General features: G+C 45.7%; 1 protein-coding gene and 1 non-coding gene across 2 annotated transcripts in view; one reads left to right on the forward strand and one right to left on the reverse strand.

Annotated features, from left to right (window-relative positions):
• Positions 1 to 17635, forward strand: part of LOC119373967 (uncharacterized) — a 50647-nt gene extending 33012 nt beyond the window's left edge. The window contains exons 7-8 of the mRNA XM_037644026.1: positions 711 to 803; positions 17498 to 17635. Of these exons, the coding sequence (XP_037499954.1) occupies positions 711 to 803; positions 17498 to 17628 (224 nt within the window). The 3' untranslated portion in view covers positions 17629 to 17635. The remainder of the gene's footprint in view (positions 1 to 710; positions 804 to 17497) is intronic.
• Trnap-cgg (transfer RNA proline (anticodon CGG)) lies at positions 16389 to 16460 on the reverse strand. Its single transcript has one exon. It is a non-coding gene; the product is annotated as a tRNA-Pro (tRNA).
• Positions 17636 to 18138: the final 503 nt, after the last annotated feature.

Consider the following 18138-nt stretch of genomic DNA (forward strand, 5'->3'; position numbering starts at 1 on the left):
GCATAGGCGGCATGACGGCGTACTGAAGTGCGTCGGATTGATTGCGGCGTCCACGATGTTCATGAGGTTCGCTACTTTTGCTTTTACACCCACCCGAACATTCGGTAGCTTGGACTCATAGCTCATGGCATAACCAAAGCAGAAATAAATAAGGAAATTTATTTACACGTATTTATTCAATACTGCATACTGTACGTACAGAAGCATTGGAACGCTGTAATGGGCCGTCCTCTCGAGCGCCTTCTAGTGGGTCGCCCTCTTCGCCTCTTCTCGGGGAGCACGCCCCTCGTGCTCGTGCTCGTGAGAGTCTGCGAGCCTGCGCTCTGTCTTTGTGCATCGTCGCCGCCAATCCCGCCGTCAATAAACGCCTTTTCAATAAGTGAATTTATTTACACGTATTTATTCAATACTGCATACTGTACGAGACGTGCACGAGTGTGGAAAAGAGGATTTTCATGAAACCTAAGATGATATAGGCGCCTGGCAAGGGGGCATACAGCGCTATGCTCGTACGCTTGATTGACTGTGCACAACGTCTTTTCTACGTCGCAGAAGCTACGATAGGGCTAATCAGGAGAAGATAAATATTAGACAAAAGAGACGGTATTACAAATTGCGACCGAATTTCGTAGGTATACAATGACATTAGGAGATATTCCAGTTATCCATTATTCCAGGCAACTAATAAATACGTTCGCTTTGACTTTCAGTACAAGACCGACTACCGTACGGGATGGATTGTTTCCCAGTTCTTCACGCCGACGAACTCTGCATTATTCTTGCAAGGCTACTACCAGAAGGAAGTAAACGAAAACATTTTTGTGGCATTTTCTTACCTGCAGTTCATCCGTTTATGTACTTGCTTTTCTGGCTGTTAAAGTCTCATTGGGTCAGCTATCATGGGCATCAACCAAATTAACCCAAGTTTGCAGATTCTTGTAGCCGCATGACCTTCCCGGACACTGTAGTATCTATATGTACTTTGCGGCATTCACACGAATCTAGCAGTACAGTACGAGCGTACAGTCGGTTCTAAACTGGCTGTTGTAAATCGATCACTGAACCATGAAGCAACCTGCTTTATTACCTTGGTTCTAATATAAAGTTTTTACTCGCTAAATAACTTCTTGTACGGTACAAGGAAAAACGTATTTTTGTGGGAGCAGCAAAATTGAACCAAACACCAGATGAGCTTCAAATGAGCCAGAAAAGACGTGAAAAAGAGCAGCTATGCCGTGAAATATCCGCACTACAGAGGTTGTCATGTTGCTGTAGGTCTGAATGACGTCTATTTCGGCACATGTTTATCATTTATCGGTAATGCTTGACTACACTAAATTCTAATGGAGACGAAGATTGAAGCTAGCAAGTTTCGGAAAGATTCAGTGTCATAACGGTGCTAGGGGCGGGAAGAAACTTAATTATTAATTATCATCTGATGTTTTAGGTCTAACGCGTCAAAATCACAGTATGAAGGCGGGGCACGCCGTAAGGTGGAAGGTACTCCTGATTAATCTGTAGACTTCGGGTTCATTAACGTGCATCTAATCTCGGTACACGGTTCTTCTGTTGTTTCGCCACCATCTAAATGTGACTACGTTCACCGGGAATCGAACCCAAGTCCTCCGGATTAGAACCGCGACAAGAGAAGACACTTTTAAGTCGGTGATGCTACCTTTACGTACCGGTCCTATTATTTAGCCGAATTTAACGAATTTAATTTGGCCTTCATATGATATCCTTACGCCGAAAGTAATGCTTCAGATATCATCCACAACCCTTTCAGACGCCACCTTCGAAGAAACTGTCTGTATGCGACAAATTCCCACTACATTATTACAAGGCACTTGATATTTTACTGCAATGAAAATATTGTCATAATACGTCGATTAATACCTTTTATGGTAATTATTCTTAATTAAATTCCAATTAAGAATCTGTTTATCCTGAATTCTTTTATGTTCCCTTTTTACATAAATAGAATCAAATCATAGTATAGAAATGCAATGCCAATTTGTTTTCTGTAATGTGGATTTAGAGATGAGAAAAAATATATTTTTGCCGTTGCTCGCGGAATTCGGCACATCCAACGACTCGTCGAACATGGCAGTACCTTCAGGAGAGTGATCATATCCAACAGTACACTGCAAAATGAAGTTAAATGGAGGCACATTTCTTGCGCAGGAGGTTGAATTCGTCCAAACCAGGTAATACTAATATGTGGGGTTTTACGTCCCAAAACCACGATATGATTATGCGAGACGCCGCAGTGGTGTACTCCGGAAATTTCGACCATCTGGTGTACTTTAGCGGGCACTGACATCGCGCAGAACACGGACCTCTACCGTTCCGCCTACATCGAAATGCGACCGCCGCGGCCGGGACCGAACCCACGACCTCCGGGTCAGCAGCCGAGCACCATAACCACTACTCCCTTTCTCTTGCTCGTCTTAGCCACTAGTCGACCACAAATAACAAAAAAAACGCCAGGCCTGCGCGGAAGCGCAGCACAGTCCAGCGAAAGCTGGAAAGGGCGGCTTTCTAGAGCCCGTTACAAGCTCTCTTGTGGCTATTAATACAAGTACACTAGCAACGTACCCACAACGCCACAAATCATAATATTGTGAAGTTGGGAAGCACCCACCACGACGTTATTCGTCATTCTGCGAAGAAGCGAGGTACCATCTGTAAGGCATTATGTGCCGTTGTGTTGATGCGACGGTTGATGACGAAGAATTATGGCTGAGTCCTTTGTAATGGGTGAAGCTTAAACGACCCACTAGATATGTAATTCGCGTGTGTGACACCCGGTCGTTATTTAACTCTCCCACCACGCTTTATAACATACGTTAACGTGAGAAAGAGAGAGCGAGGGAATTGACTTATTCAGACCCCGAGGAAATGGATCATGGGGACCTTATGGGCTTCCTTGGCAACCAATAGAAGAAGAAGACGAAGTGATTCCTTTGCGGAACACATTCTTGGCCAATACGGACATACCTTAAAGGGATGCAGATCGGAGGTGAGGTGCCGTACATCGCGCTGAACAACACAATACTAATGATTGCTCAACCCAAGAAGTGAGATGTTGTTATGTAGTTGGACTTCACGCAGCTGATGATGAAGGTTGCCCTATGAGGACACAGGAGTTGCAACTCCTAGAGATAATTGAACAGAAACGATGCTCCCGGCGTGAGGCCCGATCTGTTCTTTCAGAGCGCTCACGTGGCTATGCCACCGCTGCCAACCGGGCCAATCAGACGCTCGACTCGTCGCTGACGGATATAATAACATCAACGGGTGGAAAGATCGATGACGAAGTTGATGGAAACTTTATTTGTGAGCCTAACCGAATCATTGGCACAAGTAGTGAATACTCAATTGACACAAATCTTGCAGGGCGGTAATCGATATGCGGACAATCCTTTACTACCTTCTCCAGGTGAGATTACTGAGGTTTCATCTGAACCAGGGCCCTTCGAAACCAAAGCCAAGCACATCGAACACAGGCCGTAAACTAATTGTACCTACTGAACACGAGGTAGATTGGAGCTCTGACTCCGGATCCCATGATTCGATGTCGGAAAAAATGGACCTTGATTCAAGAAAATGAAAAGACGTGCTTCCCCTGAAGCACAGGGGTCTTCACAGAACTCCAAAGCAAAGAGTAAGAAGTACCAGAAGGAAACCTCATCAAAAAAGGATTTCTTGAAGGATAGCATTTTGGAGAAAGCAGTGAGTGCTGCTGGTATTTCACCAAAATAGGCAGTCTAAAAGATTACAGTGGAATTGCCGTTCTATTTTTTCAGCAACTACCGACTTATTCCATCTTTGTGATCATTATTCCCCCGATGTTATTGTTTTACAAGAAACTTGGCTTTCAGAGGAAAAGTGCTTTAAAATTAAAATTACCGCACATTTAGATTAGACCGGCGCTCTCGCGGTGGCGGTTTGGTAATTTTTATATCCTCCAAAATTGTTCATAGAGCGAAAATTACATATCAGTTAATGACTTCAGATAGCGAGGTTCTAGCATTAGACATTACTATTCCGGGATACCTCCCATTTTCGTTAATTAATTCATATTTTCCAGCGGGTGTTCAAAATTCTGCCGTTCTAGATACCGTAGTTTCAAATTGCCGCAAAGATATTATATTAGTGGGGGGACTTCAATTCTCACCATATTTCGTGGGGTTTTAAAACTGACTTGAATGGGAAGCGTCTGTGGGATTGGGCTAATAAGAATAACTTGATGTGTATCAACACCAGAACTCCCACGTTTGTGTATAATCAGTCTTATGCTGTGCTTGACCAGACTTTTTCTAGTGGTATTTGTCCATCTCAACATGGTCTGCTATTAATTCTGGCACAAGTAGCGACCATATGCCTATATTTTTGAGATGGTATGCCCAGTAACTTCCATGATTCGACCATCGGTTACGCATGTAAATTTCAGTACATTTGGAAAATTACTACGAGCGGCTATATCTAACCGAGCAGATGATAGGGAACCAGACGCTATCAGATTAAGCGACATCCTAAAAGAATCGTTGAATAAGTCCAAATTCACTATACACAGCTCCAAAAGCGCTTCGACCAACCCTTGGTGGAATGCGGACTGTTCGCGGGCGTATAGATTAAGAAAAGCTGCATGGAAAAAATTACTTTTCAACCAGTGCCCTCGCAACTGGAGTGACTATAAGTATGCCGCCGCGAGTTTTAAAAGAACCGTTGCCATTGCGAAGGACAAATTTGACAGTGAACGTTCTGAGTTTCTCTCAAAGACAGCAAACAGAAAAGCACTATTTCGCTTTCTGAGAACCAAGAAAGTTCTTCCAGTACTGAAAACCGTAGAATCTGTATATCAACACCAAGTGAACTGAAGTCCTTTCTCGAAGACATCGCTCAGGGCCTAGAGAGTCGCTTTACGACTGTTCTCTTATACCAACCCCAGACCCCTAAGAGGGGTGAGGATTTTGAGGAGGTCACAGCTGCTGAGCTAGTAAATGTGGTAAGAACGCTGCCTAATTCCGCTCCAGGTCCTGATGGTATCACGACGTCGGTAATAAAAGCAGTACATAAGATATACCCCCTTGGCCTACTCGAAATTGTGAATCACTCAATTAGAAATTCTTGGATCCCAGCTGATTGGAGAGTTGCAAAAGTTATTCCGTTATTAAAAAAGCAAGGCGCGGGGTTTACCTTAGATAATATCAGGCCTATAGCACTCACATCAAATCTAGTAAAACTCGTCGAGAGAATTTTACATAGCCGGGTAGATCGCTGGATGTCAGAAAAAAATGACACCGAGCACATGTCAAATTGGTTTCAGGCGTGGTTGTTCCATTTGGTGTGCACATGTTGATCTAGAAAGTAGAATACAGCTTGCTCGATATCAGAAACAATATTCAGCTTTAGTAACCTTAGATATCACCAAAGCCTATGACAGTGTGGAGCATGTGAAACTGATAAACTTCGCTTCAGAACTTAGGACTGCCAGAATACTTTGTGGCATGGGTCTATGCTTTCTTGAGGGATAGAGAATTTTATTGCTCGCAATCTGGTGTCAGTTCTTCAAAATATAAGCAACGAGAGGCCTCCCGCAGGGTTCAGTGTTATCACCCTTATTATTTAATATTCTACTATGTTCTATTCCATACAGCAGAACGTGCAGGTGTATGTGTATGCCGATGATATCGCATTTTTCGCTACGTCAGCAGACATTCACACTCTTTACCAAACCCTGCAGAAATATATGAATAGCCTGGAAACGTGGCTAGAGGGTATTAATTTATCGCTAAATATTAATAAAAGTGCAATTGTTGTTTTCGCACAAAATGTACCAGTGCAAATTTCATTACTTTACCGACAAGCCGTGATACCTCAGGTCGAGTCAATTAGGTATTTAGGAGTAACCTATACCGACAAACTTGACTGGAGACCCCATATAGAAAACATGGCTACTAAGGGAGCACGCGCAGTAGGGATGCTGCGTAGGCTCAGCAGTAAACGTGCCGGTTTGCGCAGAGACGTGCTCGTCATGATTATTGCATGTACATACGACCAATTCTAGAATTCGGATGCGTTTTGTTTTCTGGCTCTCTGGCTTATAAAGTTCGACCATTGGTTTTGTTAGAACGTGAATCATTACGATTATGTCTGGGGCTACCAAAATTTGTTGCAAACAATATTCTATACGAAGAATCACGCCTGCCGTCTCTTATCAAAAGATTTCATATTTTAACAGTACGTACATTCCTAAAAATCTATGCTTCTCCACAGAGGAGGTCACAGTATGTCTTCATTAACCAGCAAGCCTCATTTTTTAACCACCAATGGTCTAGATTACGTTGCCCCCATGTCATTTTTACACAGAGACTTTTGGACCCATTAAAAGTTCACCTCTGGGAAGTACAGATACTCAGCACTGTAGAAACAATTAGGATTGAATTTGATGATATATATCCCATGAACGCGAAAAATTTACCATATACATATCTAAATGCATTTTGGAAGATCATCTGGCCACTTAGACAACTAACACTGTGATAGCGACTGATGCGTCCGTTTGTGAAGAGAAGGCAGGTGTGGGAATTGTATCATTCTCTCTAGACTGGTCATTCTCGATTAGGTTACCGGACTTCACCCCTATTTACCAGGCTGAATTGCTGGTAATAGTCCTAGCATTGAGTAAATTGCCCCAGTGTCTATCAGCAGTGGTTGTACTAACAGACTGCCTCTCTGTCTGTTCTGCGTTAAGTGCACCTAATTTATCGAGTACCATACAGACGTTCTATTCGATGATTCCCAGGCATGTACGGCTGGTTCGATTAGTGTGGGTACCAGGCCATAGAGGCTAGCACTCAATGAATATGCGGATGCACTGGCAATATCATCCCATGATGGCCCTATTTTGTCTGTATTGCCCACGTCAGCGTGTCACAGCAGCAAGATTTGAAAAGCGTACCACGGCCAATAACTTCGATAAATCTCCTTTGTTTTCATCAGATTTCCCACAGCTAAAGTTTCCTTGGAAGAGCAGATGGTGTTCATCTAGGAAGGAAGAAATACTAATTTCAAGGCTACGCTGTCGAGTCCCACCACTGAACTTTTACCTTCACAGGTCGGGTCTGGCTCAGTCACCGTTATGCCTCCACTGTAATGAGAGGGAATCTCTGGAGCACTTCTTTTTGACGTGCCGAAGATTTAAAACACAAAGAAAAAGATTACTAGAAGAACCCCTGCGGAAGTTGGGCTTGAATTTGTCACTTCCGGTGATTCTTTCATTTGGGGCAACCATATTTGGTTTTAGCCACAGGAGCGTTTTCAACGCTGTCTTTAATTTTTACGAGAATCCAAAAGAATTGAATGTTGAGTGTAGCCTCAGTTGTCTTATATGCAACTGTATATATATATTTTATTGTTCTTGTTGTTGTTTCCATATAGGTTTTTTTTTTTTCTTCTTTTTTCTCTTCTTTAAATCTTGCGAGTTTATGTTTAAAGGCTAAACATTTCATTTCAGCGTTTTCCTTCACTAAGTGACTTAGTTTCCTAAGCAAGCCACCGTCCGCTTCATGGGCCTATCCCCCGCAGTGGGTTGAGCCAAAGTACTAAGGAACCAACCAACCAACCACCCAGCCAATCCCCTGAGGGGTATGAGCCATTGCAGTAGAGGACCTACTACTACTACTACTACATCTTGCTCGTCTTTGTGCTTTTCTGGACTTTTCGCTGCAGTTGTGGGGTCTATCGCCCCGTACGTCCCGGCGATGGATGTACAACCTCGCGAGGCGGCCGTCCGGTTCCGATCCGACCGCGGGCATTGCTTCGAGGAAGCGAGGAAACCATCTAGCGACAGTGAGGGACACTGAGTTGTACTCCGCATCAGCCGACGAGTCCTCGGAAGACGGCTTTCAACCCGTCCTGTACCGCAAGGCTAAACGACGGATCATCAATGCATCTTCGGCGTCTAGTACGGCCACCGTGAAAACTGGCCCTCCAGCGATGGCCTCACTCCATCCTGTTTGTGCCGCTGAACGCAAACAGTCTACGTGTGCTGAACGGGCAAGCTCTCTCTCTGTATCTTGAGAACACTGTGCCGCACGAGATCAAAGATGTACGGCTAAACACAAGAAGAAACATCTTGGCCATAGATGTGCTGAACCCGAGTGCGTTCAACACACTACAACAAGTAAACGCAACTGGGTAGCATCAGAGTCAAGTCCATCATACCAGCCGATGCGCCACTGCAACAGGAGTCATTTACGACATTGACACTGAGATCCCTAACGCGGATCTTCCGGTGCTCATAAAACCAGCAAGCGAAGATAGCGTCATTGTGAACGTCGGCCGCCTTGGTAACACACGTTGTGTGAGAATTACGTTCAAAGGGTGACTGTCTACCTTCATACGTGAAGGTTGGCCACTTCCGTCACCAGGTTCGACCATTTATTCCAAGACCTATGCAGTGTTTCAACTGCCAGAAGATCGGCCATGTGAAGGGTGCTTGCAGGAACTCCACAGTGTGCCCCCGATGCGCAGAACCGCACTCAGAAGACAACTGCAACGCAACCATATGAAGTGTTCTTACTGCCAAGGTGCTCACAATGCTTCTTCCAAAGACTGTCCGCGCATCAAGAAGGAGATTTCTATTCTTAAGCATAGGTGCGAGACAGCTCAACCCAAAAAGAGGCCGCTGAAAAAGTCCGGCGAAGACGACGTCGCCGTCGAAGGTCCTCACGTCGGTCAAAGTCAACTTCAAGAAGTAAGTCGACTCATCTGGAAACACCGCCAGCTGCAGTTTCCAGCACGGCCAACGCAGACGTTGGAAGAGAGAAAACGGGCAGATGTCTCTCTACCAAAGAATGGCCACCACTTACGCGCACGCGGCTTGTCCCCCATCACAGCAGCTACGATAGCAGAGGAGTTGCGGAATACGGATCAGCAAGTGCTAGCTCTTCTGCGACCCTTAATTAATGCCATTCGCATGTTGTTAAACAACATTCACACAACGTCAGCCAGAAATGCACTTCAAGTACTGGACGCTCTGAGTCCAGTACTGGCAGCCCTTGAGTAGATAATGGCTCATCAGCCACTGTCCTTCAGGGAAGAGGTTCGAAAAGCAGCAATTTTCCAGTGGAATGCCCGGGGACTGAGATCATGCATTGCTGATTTCCGCCGGTTGGTGTTCACCAATATGTTTCCCATTATCGTCATCTGTGAGCCAAACTTATCGAACGCAATCAGACTCTCCGGATATGAATCATTTATGTCGGCTGCTGTGGGTGGAAACAGTAAGGTTCTGTTGTTTATTCGCCGCGACCTGACGTACGTTCTTCAGCCGGTACAACCTGACGACGATAACCAATATGTATGCCTAACAGTGAAGAAAAAGGGTCTTACTGTCACTGTTGTAGGCGCCTACCTGTCTCCATCAAGTAGATTTGATCAAAAAAGACTACGACGTATACTATCATCTACTGCTGGCCCCATGGGTCATCGTTGGGGACTTTAACGCTCACCATACGCTCTGGGGGAGCCCGAAGGTCAGTTGCGAAAGGCAGAAGTCTGATATCTTTTGCGTCAGACAATGAGCTTTGCTTGCTAAATGAGGGAAGTCCCACGTTTTTACGTGGCTCTGCATACAGCAGCTGCCTTGACTTGACTTTTGTCTCACGAAGCCTCGCCAGACGTCCCGGGTGGTTTGTGGACATAGAAACACATGGAAGTAACCATATCCCCACATGTGAAGATCAGAGGTTTGTCACCTCTCAAGGTACGCGACACCATCCAAAGAGTGGACTGGACCAAATTTCATTCGCTCATGGAACAACAATGTCAAGACAACAACATCTCACTTGACTTAGAAGAGGCAATAAAGTGTACAGTGCAAGACACGATGTGCACTATCACATGCTATTCGAAAGTAACGGAATTCGATGTAGAATTGGAGCGACTTCGGGCACTCCGGCGACGTGCTGAACGAAGGTACCGACGCATGAAAGCAATCGATGATTTATGGACCGCTAGACGCTTACAGAAGAAGATGCAACGCCGGATAGACAAGTTAGAGTCACAACGTTGGGCTGCCTTCTGCGAGTCGCTAGATCCCCGCAAGCCTTTATCACACTTGTGGAGACAGTAAGAGGGCTCCGGACACCCCCCGTCCAGCGGTCTCCATTTAAAGCTCTAGCCCTGTCTCAACAGCGATCGGAGGTCGACGTGGCAGACGAGTTCTGTGCCAAATTATCCAGCCAGCTCACAAATCACTACTTCGCGCCTTCAAGTGGCTGCCCGATATCGCGTGACCGCCGCATGGACCTACCTTTTTCAATCATGAGCTTAAAGCAGTCCCTGGCTTTGTGTGGACGGACATCAGCACCCGGACCTGATGGTATTTCTACAGAGCACTGTGTCATCTTGGTGAGCGTGCGAGAATTGCTCTCCTCGAGGTATACAATGAATCCTGGCGAGAGGGCACCCTCCCCGTAAACTGGAAGACCAATCGCCTGGTCCCATTACTGAAGCCTGGAAAGTCACCATTGGTGCTATCATCGTACCGCCCGATTGCACTGGCTAGTTGCGTGGGCAAAATAATCGAGAGAATGGTACTAGGACGCCTAGAATGGTATTTGGAGCATCACAACATCTACCCAGATGCTATGACAGGGTTTCGCCGTGGTCGGTCATCGATTGACAGCGTCGTCGACCTGGTCACCTACGTACACACGAAAAAGGCCGTAAGCGTCTCTGCGCTTCTTTATTCCTTGATGTTAAAGGGGCGTATGACAACGTCACCCATGAAGCTATCCTTGCCGCTCTCGGAGAGGTAGGAGTGGGTGGTCGGATGTTTCAGTGGCTACGGAGCTATCTCTCTGAGCGTTCTTTTTCGTGAGCACCGCCGACGGCGACACTTCGCTACATTACAGCCACCGTGGTGGTCCCCAGGGTTGGCGTACTTAGCCCTGTACTATTCAACTCTGACGCTAATCGCTCTCCCCGAGCGCCTGCCAAGCACTGTCAGACTGTCAATGTACGCAGACGACATCTGCGTTTGGGACGTCATGCAGTGGACACGTCTACAACTGCGAGCTCGAATTCAAAGAGCGGCCAATGAAGCTGCTATTTACCCTCCGTAACAGAGGTCTAGAAATTTCCTCTGAGAAATGTGCACTTGTGGGATTTACGCGCAACCATAAAGAGGCTACAGCGTAATGATAACGGCCAAAGAATACCTTACTTCCGATCGTACAAGTTCCTAGGTGCTTATAATTGATAGAGCGTCCCTCATGGAAGCCCTCATGTGTCGTACATGAAAAAAACGGTTGACAGGCATCTGTCATTTGTTCAAGTTCTTCGCTGGCAAGACATGGGGAATGTCCCACAGCCGCTATGTGCGGACTATACAGGGTTCTTTTCCATCGGATTCCTACGGTACAGCCTGCCTGCATTATCCAACGCAAGCAAAACAAGCCTACGAATGATACAAAGTGTACAGGCTCAAGCACTCCGGATTTGTCTAGGCTTGCCCCAGAGTGCATCAACAGTCGCGACTATAGCCATCGCAAGGGACCACCTCATCAAGACACACATTGAGGTTGAAGTGCTGAGGACACATATACGACATCTTGCTCGCACTCCCCGCCATCACCTAGCCTCTCTACCAGCGGACCGACCATGCACATCTTACCCCACAACAGGACCGCCCATGGTGATTCAATACCAACTTCCTTCACTCCTGCCGCAAGACCTCGGACTCCTCCATGGTGCCTTACTCAACCAAATATCAACATTACAGTATCTGGCGTCCAGAAAAAAACGGACTTGTCGTCACCGGCACTTAAGCAGCTCACTTTACTTCTCTTGTACGAAAAGTACCAAGACTCCATCCACATCTACACTGACGGATCCGTGCTGCCGAACAGCTCAACCGGAGCAGGTCGTGATACCAAGGTTGGTTACGACAATTAAATTCAAGACATCTCGCGCAACAACATCGACGGCAGCAGAACTGGCAGCCCTTCATAAAGCGTTACAATTCGTCAATGACCAACCGATGGCACAAGTGGACTATTTTCTGCGACTCGAAGGCGGCACTACAGTCTCTACTGTCAGCTTTACGCCGCGGGCCGCACGAACAGCTGTGCTAGAGAATAGCAGAGATTATCCACCGCCTAACTGAGAAAGGACATCAATCACTTTTCAGTGGTTACCAAGTCACTGCGGAATCATCGGCAATGAACGGGCCGATCAAGCTGCCCGCTCAGCCCACGCAGAAGACCAGGAACTACTACTACCGCTTTCTAGGACCGACGCTGCACAGAAGCTTCGTTTGCATGCTCGCCTAACGCACGACGTCACAATGGAATGAGCCACACTTCAAACATGATCGACTGCACTCATTTGGCCCTACATTAAGTCTTCAAGTCCCATCAAGGCTTCGCCGAGCAGACGCGACCCTTTGTGTAGGCTGTGGTTGGTGTTGCGTTTACCAACGCCTATGCTTTCCGCATTGGGATGGCCGACACCGCAGCCTGTGACCACTGTGGAAACGCAGAAACATTAGACATATTTTTTTGCGACTGCCCACTGTACAGTGCACAGCGACTATCTATTTGCAACGCGCTGAACAAGTTGGACGACCGACCTTTGTCGGAGGAAAGAATTCTATGCCATCGACAAGAAGCAACGTCACAGAAGAAGGCCATGCAAGCGCTACTGCGCTTCTGTATATTCTTATTTTATCCACTCTCTACCTTGTTCTCTCCACTATCCTCTTTTTCCCCCTCCCATCCCCCTGTAAACTACTGCTGATGTCCTCCTTACGAGAGACAGTTGCGGGGTTCACATTTTTTTCTTCTTTTCCTACATTAGAACACTCCCCCCCCCCCCCCCCGACCGGCCTTTTTGAACGATTGTAAGAAGAACTTCGTCCCTGTGTGTGTTTGTTTTTTATCTTGTGTGGTACGTGCGTTCTTTTCCTCCTCTTTTTCCCCCCCCTCTCTAGACCCTCTTTCTTGCCCTATTTCCCCTCCCCAGTGCTGGGTAGCAAACCAGATGCTAATATCTGGTTAACCTCCGGGCCTTCCTTTTTTCATTCTCTCTCCCAATAGAAGTGCACTTGCGAGGAACCCCTACGCTATAAATCATTATAATTTTGTGAAGTAGGGAAGCAGCCACTATGCAATTTTTCGTCGTTCCGAGGAGAACCGTGGTACCCGCTAAACACCACTAAGGCATTGTGTGCGCTTTGTTGTTGCTGTGGCTGATGGCGATTAAGAATTTATGGCAGAGCCCCTTGTAATGGGTTGAAAGCATTCAACAACCCACTCGTTGCGCACTTCGCATTTGTGGACGCCTGGTTACAGAATTCGCGTTGTGTGCGCCTGGCTGTTATTTACTCTTCTACCACAATACATACTCATGTTAATGTGGTTCCTTCGCGACATAAAGCCTGTATAGAATCTTTTTGTAAAGCTGTTTCGAGCACCGGCATGGCTCTGAGGTAGAATAGTTGCCTCCCATGCAGATGGCCCTGGTTCGAACCTCGTTGCATCCTGGAAATTTTTTCTTATTTGGTTTTTTTTTATTTCGCGCAATAGTGGTTACGGACACCGGCGGCGTCGGCGGACAACTACGGCGCCAAAAACGGCCCTTGTTCTGATCTCAAAACAGCCTTCGCTGTAAAACTAGTGATGAGCACAATTGTGTATAAAGCGTCTCGAAGGGTTAATTAGCAGATAATGCTAGCTATACTCCGTTTCACACATGAGGTGCAACGCTGTGGAAGCTATGCAAGAAGTTCGGTCAGCAAAATGTGTAAATCCGCGTGTCTTCTGCTTGGCCTCCGCGATCAGTTCCGGCTGCGCGCTGCCATGCTAATCGCGGAGGCCATGACACACATAAAGAAGAGACACTGAGCGATCCAGAACAAACTATCGACAACAGTGTAAATAACGGGGTTCGCTTATTTCTTGGACGCAAATCACCTTCTCTTATTACACAGCCCATGAACGAAAAAAAAAATACCGCATTACGGGTGGTAAATTCACTGTACTATTTCTTAGTGCGAACGCATCTACAGCAAGAAGTCTCGCTAGCTTCTGTAGCGTTTCACCTGATGTATGAAACGGAGTATAGTCTGGCGAGGTACCCAGAATCCGCGACAGACAACTGGATCCTTGAATCAGTCGAAAAGTAGGTCTATCCAGGCCAAATATTAACAGGAGTGCCTACTCATATAGAGGAAATTCACTGCAGAATAAGGATTGGCTGGTGCACGTACGGCAGGCATTCTTTACTCCTTACCGGTAACTTACCACTACTATCACTGAAGGAAAGTGTACAACCATTGTAATTCGCCTGCTCTAACCATTGTGTTTTGCCTGCTCTCGGAGCAGGGGCCCGGAGAATAACAAAGAAACTCGAAAAGAAGCTAAAGACCACTCAGCGCGTAATAAAACGAAGAATGATGGGAGTAAATAACCCTAAAAGATAAGTAGGCTGCAGGGTGGATCAGTCATTCTAGTATATATATATATTAAAGATGTAGTAGTAGTAGTAGTAGTAGTAGTAGTAGTAGTAGTAGTAGTAGTAGTAGTAGTAGTAGTAGTAGTAGTAGTAGTAGTAGTAGTAGTAGTAGTAGTAGTAGTAGTAGTAGTAGTAATATATAACCAGTAACCTAGTAGATACTAAAAGTAAAAAAAATTAACTTGGGCAGGTCACGTCATGAGAAGGAAAGATAACAGATGGTCAGTTAGAACTCCGGAATGGTTAGCAAGGAATGGGAAGCGCGGTCGTGGATGGCGAAGTGTTAGGTGAGGCCATGAAATTAAGAAATTTCGAGGCAGAAAATAGAATCAGCTCCTCAGGACAGGGGGGGTGGGAGATGCATTCGGAGAGGCCCTCGTCCTGCAGTGGACATAAGACAGGCTGGTGATGCTGATGATGATGGCTGTTATGTTTTAAAGTGCGTAGCACATTAGGGGCCCGGCTTGTCGTTCATCGACTGTCTGGTCGCGCAGTGGTCAAAACAGGCCTAAACACAGGCTGACAATACTCAAAACCAGCGCAAAATAAACTAACAAGGTCCAAAATAATATACACAAGGTAACCATTAATTGTTATGATTGAATCCTAAATTCGCGAAAAACGCTTCTGCAACATCCGGCTCATACCCGCGCCGCGCAAGAGAGGGCGCTCGTTGGGTTGCCCATGCTACTCACTTCCTCAGGTTTCACGGCAGTGGAGCTGCAATAAGCGCAGTATTTGTAACTCCACTAAGACCTACACAAGAACTACTTTAGCGCGGATTTACAACTAAACCAAGACCTACACAAGAACTACGTTAGCGCCGGATTTAGGGCAGGATTTAGAACTACACCAAGACCTACACAAGAACTACGTTAGGGCTACATTAACCGCAGAATTAGGGCTGGCTTGGAACACAATTAGCGCTACACTTAGCGCTCAATTTAGAATATTTCATCTCCGTCTTTCATCACACTGTCAGCTTTGCCCCCTCCATCGTGTGTCTTGATTGGTCCGAAAAGGAAAAGAAAATGCCTGCGCTGCGCGAAACGCTGCCGCCGGTGCCGTATTACATTCGCACGTGGCAGCAGCTTTTTCGCGGAAGTTTATTTTTTTTTTAAACGGCACGACCCTACCGTTACTTAACGTCCGTCGCTGTCACCGATAGCCTGTTCAATCGACCTGTATACGCAGAGCATCCTTTGCTAATTCGTTCAACTTACGTTTGAAGGCATTAAAAAAGCGGCGCGCCAGCCAGCAGCCACGAGATATTTTTGAAATTTCGCGCTCTTTAAAGAAAGGCTGGACAAATATTTTAAACAGGGACGTTATCTTGCCATGGATGAAATTATCCGATGTTTCGCAACAAGCGCTTGAACTTCTTTATTCAAGGCTTTTTGGCTAGTTGCTATTTTAAAACCTAATTAAGCAATGTATGCTAATTACGCACCTCGGCGAAATGGAAATAATATAGGAACTGTTGTATCCTGTTTACGTTTAGATTATGTAATTATGTTGATTGATATAACCATATCTTTGTATATTATGCTTTTGTTGTCTTATTTGTATGCCACTGCTTCTGACTCATTTATTTTTAGGTAGCGGGAGCTGGTCACGCTGTTTTAGTGCAGCTTTTACTCCCGCCATCCTTCATGTAGTACCAAGCATGAAAATAAAGATTCAGTTCAATCCAATTCAATCATGACGTGCTGCATATGGCTAAGAAAAATACAGAGCCGATTCGACACATATATCTCCTATGTTTGTAAGCTGAAGTTAGCTGATAGGTTTGCTCATGAGCGGCAAAGATGTACGAAAAAGCAGTATCACTCCTAGCAGGTAAAAAAAAAAAAAATATGGGGCTCGTCCGGGATTTGAACCCGGGACCTCTCGCACCCGAAGCGAGAATCATACCCCTAGACCAACGAGCCGAGCTGTCAGGAAGTTTTCGAATAGGGGCCCCAAAGGTTTGGGACCCCAAGCCCTTTGCGTGTGCTCGCTTTGGGTCAAGCAGAAGCTAAGAGTTTTCGAATAGGGCCTGCGGCGCTTTGGACTCTCCCCTGTTCTAGGTCACTCTAGTCTTGGTCAAGAACCGTCGCTTCAGTGGGTGCCGTCATGTTTGTTTGACGCAAAGCTTTTGGGGGCAGGCTTTGGGGCTCCCGCTAAATTCGAGAAATAGCGTCCCCAACGCAAAACCCAAACGCTGTTTGGGTCTCGCGCATGCGCAGTAACCTCGACGCTATTTCTTTGGGGCTCCAAAACGATTGGGGCTCCTATTCGAAAACTCCCTATTATGTAGAGAACAGCTACACAATATAAAAAATATGTTTCGAAAAGAAAAGCAGGCGTAATACCATACATCAGGTCGTCAGGTAAACCTACGGCTAGTTGCGGGTAAAGAGAGCAGGCTATACATATTGATATGCAAATGGACAGCGTAACATGCTGCTGGAAATGAATGAATGAACAATGCATGGTACGTGTTAAACGACTTCCATACATTACAGAGATGCACTCGTGAACTTGACCAGGAGGCGAGAAACACAGGAGACTTCAAGATGACAAAGTGTGGCAAAAAAAAAGCGGAAAAACGAAACACTAACAAGAGACAAGGAAAGGCAAAGAAAATTTGAGACACTTTAGCAGTATGTACTGTCTGTAGTCGTCCCGCTTAATACGTCTGCGGTACACGCCTGGCCCTTGCAGTGAAAGTGTCGAATTGCTAGAACTAATTTATTTTACCTCGTTTATGCGTTAATTCTTTCTAGGTTGTACCCTCAAGCTCGACTTACCTACGGTCCACTAGCTGAGATGAAGACGTTTTTCGTTTGTCACACCCGTTCACAGCCTTCTTGGTGTGCAGCTGATTGCAGCCGAGAACTAACATGCATGCTCAGCTGTTGCTCTCGGAGTTCTAACTCGGGTCATTACTATCGCAATTCATTCAACCGCTTTCTTTTCATTGCAGAAAAAGCGGAATGCACGTACTGGGTTCGCAGAAGTCACGTCGAAAATCGCAACTGGAAATGTGACTTCATTTTCGACGAATTTTGCAGAAACCAAGCAATTGTAGTACATAAAAGGGACGAATGTAAATAATCGCATAAAAATGCAATATTAAAAACTATCAATTGCTCATTTTTTTTCAAATCGTCCTGTAGTTTGACGCGACACACATTCACTGACGCCGCAATATCCAATTGTACATATCACTTGTTTGACACCGAATTTAACGATATCCCGCAAAGTATAAGTGTATTACCATTCTTGACGCTGCTTTTGTGCGATGCAGGCAAACGCAACCAATTTTACTTCTGCTGACTTAAACATGCACTATGATTCATTCCCTTGCGCTGTATAAGCTAGCGATTTATATCTGTAGATTTGCAATTATTTCCTAGAAGAATTGAATGACGCAGATACTTCATTATAGGTATCTGACTTCGTCTCGTGCGCTGAAATATTAAAAAAGAAAATGTATCTCTGCTTTTGCGAAGCAGGGTGGATTGTCAACACGTTCCAATCTTGCACTTTTATCTCTCTTTAAATCTACAAGCAAATGTAGCTGGAAGCCCACAGTGTCCTACAAATTGTTCACGCATTGCGCAT

The sequence above is a fragment of the Rhipicephalus sanguineus genome, chromosome 11 (assembly GCF_013339695.2).
Source record: "Rhipicephalus sanguineus isolate Rsan-2018 chromosome 11, BIME_Rsan_1.4, whole genome shotgun sequence".
Taxonomy (NCBI): Eukaryota; Metazoa; Arthropoda; class Arachnida; order Ixodida; family Ixodidae; genus Rhipicephalus; species Rhipicephalus sanguineus.